Below are 12,023 nucleotides of genomic sequence, written 5' to 3'. Positions count from 1 at the left end.
AATAATAATATTTACTTTAAACTTTTACTTCCTGTCCTGTTGTTGAACTAGGCGCGGGTATTATCACTATCCTTCTTAATATGTATATATATATATATATATATATTGGTAATGAAAGCTGAACTACAGTTGTATCTAGTTCGTCTGTCGTTTATTTTAGCTCCACCCACACGTCTGTGGGGAATCTTTGCGCACGGTGCTCGTAAAGAGACCGCCCATATCATATCCCGTGCCATGAAACTCAAGTACAACTGTGTGTGTGTGTTTTCATTTTCTGTGATAGTGCGATGACTATTTATTTTAAATGAATGGAGGTAAGCATATGTACATTTTTATCCTTTCATCAGCATTTTATCTGGCTTCCCATTCTTTTTGGCCTGCCTACCTTTTCACACGTGCAGACGTCTCTGCTGCTGTAGGAAGTAGCTGCTGCTACAGTATGTGTAAGAAAATGTGTAGCATGTGCTCTTTGTTTACAGTTTTTATTTTTATTTTTTTATGATGGGTTCGAAGTTTCACTTTGCTTCCATTAACACTTTTATTCTTATCTGTCTGTATAGTAGATATCATGTGCTTGACGTACGTGACGAAACATGACCTTGACCCATATATCTCACTTTACATTAACTTACTAAAGTCAACAGTCTTTGCCATCAAAACTTCAACTTGAATGTGTGGCTTTATTATTTCTGTATTCATTTATATCGATCAGATCAGTGTACATGAAAAACTGTTCAGTCTTCTAGTAACGTTACTGTTCTGGAGTCTGTAACAGTTGCAGCCCCCCTCCTTATCTTTATTTGCAGGTTTCTCACAAAAAAAAAAAGGAAAAATGATTAGGCAAAAAGTGTTTTTATTTTAATTTTTTTGGAACAAAATTTTTTAACTTGCACACCTTAATCTTTATCATTATGAACATGATGTCTATTCTGCTAACCTATGTTTTTTGGAGGTGTACCATGTTCAAGATTCAAGATTGTTTTTCATCACATACACAATTTTATATAGCATATATAACCAGCATTGAAATGTGAGTCAGGTTCGCTCCATGGACAGTGCGATTATTAAAGAATATAACACAGATGAAATATACATAAATATAGCTATGAAAGAATGAAATAAAAGTAAACAATCAAAATATAAGAATAAAATCTATAAAAAAAGATCTATACTGTAGAATTAAATATAGAATAGAAAATAATGTGCACTGAAGTAACTTTAACACCTGTTTCAGCAACATTTGGATTCCTTGTCAAATTATCAATGGTTTTACGGTAAATTTCTATTCATTTCAGGTTCTCATGAATATGTGGATTGTGTTGCTGCTGCTCTCAGTATGTTCAGAGACAATCTTTTGCTTCAGTCGTGGAAATGTTGAAGTGGCTTGTGGGGACATGACACCCCAACATGACTCTTCCCCCAGCACCCAACATCCACCATTCAACATCATAGCAGACAAATCCCAGTTCAGCCCAGGAGATGAAATCAAAGGTAGGAATGCGATAGCAGTATTTTGACACTTGTCATCTGTTAAGGCTTTTAAAATATTGCAGATATATGTTGAAAATATATCAACTGTTGTTCATATTTACAGTGACATTATCAATGGCGTCTTCAGAGGGCAAACAGTACTTTAAAGGATTCCTCATAGAAGCAAGAAACGCTAGGAATCTCAGTGAAACAGTTGGATCATTTAAGTTAATCAGTCCTGACATATCTCAGCTTCTTAAGTGTGACAACAAAGAGGTCAGTGATTGCAGAATCTTTTTTTACGGAGAACAAAATATTTACTACAAGACTTAAAAAAATAATACATTAAATTATTAATGCACTCTCACTATTAATGCCATATCCAGACCTATACATCATCTTGAATTGCGTGCACTTGCTCAGTGACAAACATGATGCAAGACAATAGCTGTGTCCAAATTCAGGGTCTGCATCCTCCTTAGGATACTTCCTACCCGGTTGAAGGAGGATGGGTCCTCCAACGACCGCAAAAACCGGAAGTTGGTGTTTGTGAATTTGGACAGCCTACCCTTCTTTCAGTTCCCTCCCTTACCCATTGCTCATATCATGTCGCCTAGCAACCGTGACAGCGCTAAGCAAGACGCGGGTAAAGAGCTCATCGTTCTCTCCCTGGAGCTTTATAAACACTTCTGTCTGCTCTTTCGTCCTTAGAAGCGTTAAAAACAGCTTCAATCACTAACAAATAAGCTGTGTGTAAGGGGATATTCACACAGGCAGTAAGGAAGAAGCTAGTTTACCAAAGTAAATTTTTTTTTTTTTTTTTTTACATATACACGTACAAATGTAAAAAAAAAAATGCTTAACGCTAAAACAAAATGCCTAACTAGAAAACCACTGAAAATATATATTTTTGAAAAGCCAGTTTTTAAAGAACATTGAAATCAATACTCCTCCCTCACTCCGCTACCGCTCGCTTCGTCCTGCCGAAAAGAATTATGGGATAGGTAGGACGCGAAAGGATCCACCACACCCAACCTTCCAATTCGGGGAAAAGGAGGACGCATTTGTGGGCCGCATTTGAAGGATCCTACGAATTTGGACAGCCTTCGTCGCGGCGCTGTGACGTAACATCCTTCAAATGAGTCCTCCGAAGGATGTAGACCCTGAATTTGGACACAGCAAATGACTCATGTGGGATACAGCCTATTGAAATGCAGTTATTTGTATCCAAAATTTAAGAAATGAGGACAAAAAAGGCCCCCTTATATTTACATCATGTGATATAGTTTAGCAATATCACACGATCAAGAGTCCCGTTTTTCCAACATATCTGCATGATTGCAAATGTGATATTGTTTTTTGTATTGCATTTCAATAAAGAAGAAATTAATATTGTGTTAAATTTTAGACACAGTATTGTAAAACTCACTAATGAAAAATGTTCCAAATAGAGCCACAGTAGAACAGCGGTATTTAATTACATTTTTGAACAAATTGAGTTAGCCAATGATTCAGTGACCCATTCACTAGCTTCATTCTTGAATGAATCGTTAGTTTGAAGAAATAAGATGAATGAATGACTCACTCAATAAGACTATATGTATGAATAAGTGAGTGTATATACTGACTCAGGTAAATAATATATGAAATTTAAGTACAAAGCCCATTTTTTTCTCCGTTATTCATAATTTTCAATGTTCACAGGGCTCTGCTGTGAGTCATACCAGTGATTCCCATAAGACTGAGGTCCAGGTGATCTGGGTAGCACCATCTGACTCTCCTTCCAGTGTGCAGTTTCTGTAAGTATTCAAATGCTGTTTATACTCAACGTTTAGTTATAAAAATTGATGTAGGTTGTCTTTGCTTTCAGGGTAACTGTTGCCCAAGGCTATAAAGCATTTTGGGTGAAGATTCCAGGTCCCGTAGTGTCCCAAAATGGGGCCCAAACCTCAATGGTAAAGTTACTGGAGTGGCAGTTTACACACTATCATGAGTTCATGACCCTTTCAGCCTCAAAATAATTGGAGTATCTAAATAATACTAATAAATAGTAATATTCTCATCTCCTCTTCAGTTCACTTCTGAGGGCTGTGGAAGCAGCAAGTCCTGTCTGAGAGATCCAGAGGGCTGTGACCCACAAAATGACACTGCGTGTCACTTCCTGTCTTTTCGTAGATTGGAAAGGAGTGTGATGTTTGAGCTCAGTGGATCTGCAGATGGTTATGTGTCCTTTGCCTTATCACAGGACAAATGGATGGTAATATAGACAAACTCTCAAAATAATTTCATATTTCGCATCTTATTTTATAACAAATATTACTTTGACCTTTTGTAGCATAACACAAACTATAATAGCTATTGAATGAGTATGAAAACAGGGTTCTTATAGTTAACTAAACTATAAAAACAAATATTACCAATGCTTGAAATAAAAATAAATGAAATATTACAGGATGTAATTAAAATAAAATATGAAGGAAAAAAAAAGCATAGACTTAAAAAATTACAAAAACTTTATCTAAAATTTAAAATGGAATCCAAAGATAAAAACTAAATCAAAATATTAATAAAAACGTAGTTTACCTTGCATAGTAAAATAACACTGTGTGAAGTATTATTATGCCTTTGACTGTATGTATTAGCATAAATAATAGCATATGTGTGTGGTGCATTTCAGGGGGACGATGACGTCTATTTGTGTATTAGAGACACAGACAGAGTTGACATCAAGGCTGCATATGTTTCTGGACGGACTCACCCAATAATCTCTTCACAGGTAGAATTTGATTTATTGAACGCTGAACATTTCGTACAGAAAGCATGCTCAAAAGAAGATGATTCGCATAATGTCAGTGCAGTTCTATTTCAAACAATGAAAGTGAATAATGACCTCCAAGGTTTTTGGTTAATAACAAAGTAAATACCTTTACTTTTGCTTCTCATACAATACTATTGAATGGCTTCAGAACATTCGGAAAATAAGTTGTATTGCATTCAATCAGAACTATCTAAAACAATTAAATAGAAAAGAACCCAAGAGATCATTAATATGCATTGCTCTGTGGTCTTTTTACTCACATTCATTCATAGAACATTTTAAAAGACATGGCATGGAGGCTCTCAAATGGAGTGATTCAGTGTAGCTTCCGCAGAGACATACAGCTTCCTCCTGAGAATCTGAACAGGTTCAATCTGGAGCAGATGTACTATCTCTTTATGGCTCATGGTCGAGTTGAAAATGGTGAGATATTGCTTTTTTTGTTTCTTTGCTGTTGTTTGTTGTCATTGGTAAGTAGTGTCAAAAGACGTGTTTCTCTTTCTCCAGGGATAACCCATCGACATGACCACCAGCCTCTAATTTCAACCTATCAGGCATCCATAACGGGACCTCCTGAGGATCTTACGGGTTCTCGATCACCCCTGCTCGTCAAATATCATGGTGAGGACAAATAATAATAACTCTATTTACTGCATGTGATTTATAATATGCTATTAAGCAAGCTATACTGTGCATTTGAATGCATTTAAATATATCAAATGATCTTCCCTTGGCATGCAAAATAAAACAACAACAACAACTAATCCTCATTGAAAAATATCCTGGGGCTGGACATTTTGGGGCCTGAGTTATTGTTATTTTATTATTGTATGATAATAATTTAATTATTTATGTAATTATTTAATGTAATCATTTCAAATAATAGTTGTAACTTAATAATTTGTTAAGATGAATTGTTACAAAAATCTATAAGAATTTTTAATTGAAATAAAGCTCAAATAAAATAAATACATACATTAATAGTAGATTTATAAAATTCCCTTGAATGAAAATTAGAACCGTTGACATGCCAACTAACTGAAATAAAGTTGGTTTATGTTATGTTGAACTAATACTAAATACTAAAATTTGTAAACTTAAACTCAAATAAAAATGTATGCTAAATAAAGACATAAAAGTACTTAAAAATTAAAATTAAAAATATAAAAAATACAAGCAAAATGTTTTAAGTACTGCGAGAGCTCGTGTTACAAAATATTTAAAATAAATGCTGTCAAATAAATTAAAATGTAAAAATAAAAGCTAATTAAAATATTATCATAATACCCAGAACACGCTATAATACTAAATAATACCCAGAACACGCTATTAGTCTCATAGTAACGCTCTTGTGGCATCATTTACAAAAATCTAAATAACATCTGGTTTCTGTAGACTGTTCTGAGTCTCATTGTCTGTCTTTGTCTACAGGAGCGTTCATGCTGATCGCCTGGACCTCGACGGTCAGTGCTGGTGTCATCATGGCACGATACTTCAAACCCGATTGGCCTGAAAGGAATATTTTGGGGCAGAAGGTCTGGTTTCAGGTAGGTGCTTATTTGATACAATAAGGATTTCAGAAAAGTTTTCGATGTGCATCTTATTCAAGGCTTCTGTTTCCACAGTTACATCGATTACTAATGACCATCACTGTTCTGCTCACCTCGGTCGGCTTTGTCTTGCCTTTTATGTACAGAGGAGGCTGGAGCAAGGTAACACACACACAAACTCCTGCCTGTGAGTAATACTCATGCTTCAAGAGTGTGTCATATTTTCAACCCTCTTAATCACACACCTCTGACTGTTCACCAGCGCTGCCAGTGTGTCAGACCCACATGCTGTCTGCTCAGAATAATAAGCAAGTGAATCAAATCCCATGTTCATTAGAAGCGACCCACCTTGTGGCATCTTTTTGGCTCTTTTCTGAAAAACACACCCACTTTTCTTCATGGATTAATCAAGCTCAGTCTTATCTAGTCTGCAAGTGCTGGTTTATTTGAGATTCAAAGCCGACACATGTATCCATCCATTAAGGCTGAGCATGACGGACACATTTGTGATTCAACAGAGGCATCTGTGACATCCCTCTTGCCAAAGTATCTGTCAGGGATTCTGTAACTTCCTGTGTATGACCAGCAGAGGACGCCCTGTTCCATGGAAATAGTCGCCAGACCCGCCCCCACACAAAATAATACCCATTAACCTTATACTTTTGCATCCTTTGAAAAGCTGTTTCCTGTCATAACTCATTTCTTCATGAAGTTTGTTGAATCAAAGTTTGTTGACAACTTTAGCTTCATGTGTACAGTGGTTTCTAATCTGTATTGTATTGTCCACAGCGGGCGGGCATACACCCCTATTTGGGCTGTGTTGTCATGGCCCTCGCTGTCATTCAACCTGTCATGGCACTATTCAGACCTGCGCCAGACGCCTCAAGGTAAATACTGGTAACAGTACAGCACATTCACAATACAGCCAGAAAAAAAGTGTCCAGAATGAACTATTAGAATACAATACAGTATTTACTATGTACTGCATATTATTTTCTATAAATCTATCAAATATGTTCCATTAAGTGTTCATGCTAAATTGTCACAATACATTGCTGTGTTGCCATATTGTTGGGATAAAATGTCTCATAATATGGCAAATGTTGTGGACCATCTGGGTTTTCTGTGAGAAATAGTATGATAATTATGTAAAGACATTTACATGGGTGCAATTTAAAATGAAGTTCTGGAAAGATGTATCAGTTTATTAGATGCATTTTATATATATATATATATATATATATATATATATATATATATATATATATATATACACACACCTGTATAGATATTATGCAGAACAACTGGTTTCAACATTGATAATATGTAATATTTCTTGAGCACCAAATCAGCATATCGTAGTGATTTCTTACTAATGACTGTTACAAATGTAGCTTTGCTAATCACTTGACTTTTAAAATATCTAAAAATAGAAAACCATTATTTTAAATTGTAAACCAATCCCAAATTTCTTACTGCCCTGAACATTATATAAAGCATATGAACCCTGTCAATGACTATAAGACACACAGTATACATACAGTATACATACTGCAGAAATAGTATGAGGTGTATGACATTTTAACATATACAAATCCCTTTTAATTTGCCAGGAGCTATAATATTTGTGAACTGTAAACACAAAATACATATAGCAAAAGTTAAGTAATTCTAGTATACAGGGTTGTCTGTCTATACTATTTTAGTGACAGTGTAGATGCCTTTTTGTATTAATATTAATTCATAATATTAATTTTGATTCAAATAGTCATGTTTTACATGTTCTTTTTTTTGTATAACCTGCTCTCAGGAGATATATCTTCAGCTGGATGCATTTTGGGACAGGAACAGTAGCTCAAGTTGTGGCTGGTAAGAAACAATGCTGTCAAAAGTCTTGAATGGTTTATTATTATTTGACTTAACTCCATATTAACAACAATGCGAACAGCAGAAAGCACTTTTTTTATTGTAGCTGATAGCGTATCATATAATATTTTATAGTTTATTTTTATGAAGGTCCTGTATAGTCCTGTTTTTATGTTTGGTGTTATGATTTAGAATTACAATTGATACGATTTATAATAAATTGTTCCTGTGGCTCAAGTGGTAGAGCATTGTGTTAGCAGCACAAGGTTGTGGGTTCGATTCCCAGGGAACATATGTTAGGTAAAAACTGTTAGCCTGAATGCACTGAAGTCGCTTTGGTTAAGCGTCTGCTAAATGCATACATTTAATTTAATTAAATTTTTAATTTTAGAATGTTAGTTCAGGGTGCTTGAAATATAAGTCGTATTTGTTATTAAACATGTTCATAACCAAGCTGTGTTTTTTCTTGATTTAGTCATCGCCATCTTCCTCGGGATCCATCAGCAAGCTCTGTCCCTGCCTGCTCCGTGGTCCACAGGGGTCTTGGCATTCATCGTGGTATGGTTTGTTCTGGCAAATCTGGTTCTGGAAGTCCATCGAAGGGGGTTTTTACCTATAGGTCAGTAAACCACCCCCAGACATATGCGTTCTGTACCTGGATTGCCTTTCAGAGCATTTATTTATTGTATGAGTAGTGTTTCTTTGTGTCTATGCAGGAAATCAGTTGAGCGGTATGAATCCATTAAATTATAAAAGGTTTTATTATATTGCATTAGTATTGACATGTTGGGTTGAAAGCTAATCAGTTTGAAATGCCACAACATTTCATAGCATAACAATATGTTTTCAAACTAGAAAGAAAAAGACGTGTTCTTTGTGGATGCACTATTATTTACTGTAAAGTAAAGTGCTTGTTTCTTATACAGTGCTACTTGAAAGTTTGTGAACTTTTTAGAATTTTCTAAATTTCTGCATAAATATGACCCAAAACGTTGTCAGATGTTCACAAAAGTCTTGTTCGCCCAAAAATGAAAATTAGCCGATAAATTACTTACCTTAAAATCATTCTAGGTGTATATAACTTGTTTCTTTCATATAAATCCTGTCAGAGTCATTTTAAAAATGGTCTTTGATCTTTTCAAACTTTTTGATGCCACTCAGCGGGTGTTGCACTGGATCGGTTCATGAGAAGTTTAATAAAAAGTGTCTCACATGGCTCCGGGGGGTGAACAAAGGCCTTCTGTAGCGAATTGATGCGTTTTTGTAAGAAAAATATCCATATTCAAAACGTTACTTTAATCTAGCTTGCACTCACTGTTGTAAAACGGAAGCAGTTCTGTGGGAATGACGTATGAGGAAAGGCGCTACACATGCGCAGGTGAGTCTCGTAAAAACCAACATTTGCTAACAGGAGCAAAGGAAGCAAAGTTTCCTTATTTTAGCAAAGTGAAAACCAGTCTCTTCTTGGCTTATATCGAAATCCTCTGACATCATTTTTTTTTTACGAATCCTCATTTTGTACTTCTAATTAATGACCATTGTTTTGTTTTGATCTCTCCGCTGTTTTTCCGCATGCGTAACTTCTGTCCCAGAACTGCTTCGCTTACAACTGTGAGCGCAAGCTAGATTAAAGTAACGTTTTGAATATGGATATTTTTCTTACTAAAATGCATCAATTCACTACAGAAGGCCTTTGTTCAACCGCTGGATCTGCGTGAGACATTTTTTATTAATGGATGCGCTTTTTATTAAACTTCTCATGAACCGATGCAGTGCAACACCGCTGAGTGGCATCAAACAGCTTGAAAGATCAAAGACAATTATTTTAAAATGACTCCCAACTGAATTCATCTGAAAGAAGAAAGTCATATACACCTAGGATGACTTCAGGGTGAGTAATTTATGGCTTAATTTTTGGATTAACTAACCCTTTAAAGGTAGACTAAGAGAGCCCAATCAAAAAAAAAAAAAAAAAAAGATACAAAAATATATACTTTGTAAATTATTTATTGAGAAAATTATCCAGTATTATATATCTGTGTGACAAAAACATGTGAACTTATGCTTTTAGTATCTTGTATGACCCTTTGTGCAGCAATAACAGCAACTAAACGTTTCTGGTAACTGCTGATCAGTCCTGCAAAATGACTTTTTTTAGCCCATGAGTTTAGCCCATTCCTCAGTACAGAACAGCTTCAAATCTGGGATGCTGTTGGGCTTCTTCACATGAACTGCTTTCTTCCAATCCTTCCAAAACATTTGACTTGGGCATTCGAAAACATCAGCTTTGTTCTCCTTTAACCATTCTTTGGTAGAACAACTTGTGTTCTTGGCCTCGTTGTCTTGCTGCGTGACCCACTCTCTCTGGCGATTCAGTTTACAGACAGATGTCCTGACATTTCCTCCTTAAACCAGGCTCACACTTCAGGATTTTTGCCTGGATTTTGCTTCAACAGGTTTGCAACAAAACCCCTGGATCGTGACCAAATGCGTGCTTGTTGCGGTCGCCGAAGCTTGTTAAGTATGAGCAGGTCAGCAACTTGATCCAAGCCTGTCTCTAGCTATCATAGATGCTAAGACATTTTTAAACCTGTTTGATAGTATTGCCCACGTGATCTTGTAACGTGAGTGACACAATGACAAGGTGGAACTAATCCAGCCAATCACAGTGCAGATGGTATAAACACTCTTATCCTGCGTCTTTATGAACAGAAACGAGAAGCCACAAATTAATCAAATCAACTAACTAGAAATAACTTTAACAAATGCATAGTTTTTGCCGAATCTATTACATGTTCCTTAGAGGGTTTATCCTCAGCTCCCCTTGAGGATAAAATTGTCTTGAATTTCCTCCATTCGTACACAATCTATCTGACTGTGGATTTGTCTATTTCGAGATGGTTTTATAACCTTTTCCAGTCTGACGAGCAACAACAGCTATTTTTCTGAGGTCCTTGGAAAAATCTTCTTTGTCCGTGCCATACTACACTTCCACAAACACGTGTTGTGAAGCTCAGACTAGATCCCAGGGTAGACACTGACACCTAAATATCATCCCATTGATTTAAAACACTCTCAGAACTGACAGAGCCTACTTTCAAATTCAAATGAACTATTAATCCTACATACTTTTGCTACTCACAGTTATGTAATATTGGATCGATTTCTTGAATAAATGACAGAGTACAATATTTTGTCTCATTTGTTTGATTGGGTTCTCTTTGTCTACTCTTAGGAAAAGTGTGTATAACCCATGGTGTTTTGGGCCATATTTATGCAGAAATAAATAATTCTAAAATGTATTATTATTATTAATGGTGGTAGTGTATTTAACGTGTATGTGTTTTTCAGGTAAATATTTTAAAAATGTCAAAATCTACACTGAACATATCAATTCTGACGATAAAGAGGAGGTTGTGTTTGTTCCTGATGAGAATGAGACTTCGAACGTGGTGAGTCGAGTTTGTGTTTAATTCTTCATGATAAACGTGCGTTTCATTGATGATATATTGCGATATGTCCATTGTATTGTCTATTTTTTATTTCTTTCCAGGAATCTTGTTTTAAAAACACAGTTCTGGCTATATATCTCTGTGTAAATCTGGGATTTCTGACTACTCTCCTTTGGACCATCAGTGCAGTATGAGACACTCTCAGCACTCATTTCCACATTTAGTCTCTGAAACTTTCACTAATCGTGCCTATTTTAAAACAAGCCAAAGAAATGTGCCGTAAGACTGATTTATGACAAGCTGCCTGTCAATTTATTTTGATTTATTATAATGAATTTGTCTGATTTTAAATTATATTTCTTGACTGCTTAGGTATAAATCAATTTAGTATATTTTTTAGCACTTTTTGTAATTAATTTTGTATTATATATGTACACAATGGCTTATTTGTAAAATTATTAGTAGTTAAGAGCAATGTCGGCTTATTATTAAATGTCTCTTCCTGATCTGCTTTTTAAGCCTTTATTCCATCTTAAAAACATATTTCCATTGGGATATTTGGTGACTGCATTAAATTAACAATGTTTACAGATCGGATGCTGTGTATGTCTTTTTCTAAATATGAAATAATTATTTTAACCACCTTATTCTAGATGCTTGTGCCTAATATTGATGGATGGATTTAAAGACTGTTACTGTTGCCTGAAATGTAAATATCATTAGCAGTGTGTCCATTCTGTACAAAGACTGAATATGAAGTGGACGTGGTTTTTGCAAAGATGACAATCTGTGACAGATCAATCATCTTTTTAAATAAAACTTGTTTTCATTTTGTATGAATCTGTGTCTTTATACTGATATTTTAGC

At 35.3% G+C, this 12,023-nt stretch overlaps 1 protein-coding gene across 2 annotated transcripts; it reads left to right on the top strand.

The window, feature by feature from the left end:
• Nucleotides 1-197: 197 nt before the first annotated feature.
• Nucleotides 198-11,989, top strand: LOC113093830 (putative ferric-chelate reductase 1). Of its 2 annotated transcripts, none has more exons than XM_026259405.1 (16): nt 198-314; nt 1,296-1,491; nt 1,595-1,746; nt 3,175-3,269; nt 3,341-3,425; nt 3,545-3,727; nt 4,148-4,246; nt 4,561-4,711; nt 4,796-4,909; nt 5,720-5,835; nt 5,914-6,000; nt 6,628-6,725; nt 7,649-7,707; nt 8,180-8,323; nt 11,056-11,156; nt 11,258-11,989. In XM_026259405.1, the coding sequence occupies exons 1-16, from the start codon at nt 309-311 to the stop codon at nt 11,348-11,350; spliced, it is 1,779 nt and encodes a 592-aa protein (XP_026115190.1). In that variant the 5' UTR covers nt 198-308; the 3' UTR covers nt 11,351-11,989. The 2 variants fall into 2 exon arrangements, with proteins under 2 accessions (XP_026115190.1, XP_026115191.1); XM_026259406.1 differs by having other exon boundaries at nt 314-437.
• Nucleotides 11,990-12,023: the final 34 nt, after the last annotated feature.

The sequence above is a fragment of the Carassius auratus genome, unplaced genomic scaffold, assembly GCF_003368295.1.
Source record: "Carassius auratus strain Wakin unplaced genomic scaffold, ASM336829v1 scaf_tig00215163, whole genome shotgun sequence".
In the NCBI taxonomy this organism is placed as follows: domain Eukaryota; kingdom Metazoa; phylum Chordata; class Actinopteri; order Cypriniformes; family Cyprinidae; genus Carassius; species Carassius auratus.
This window is presented reverse-complemented; position numbering and strand designations above follow the sequence as displayed.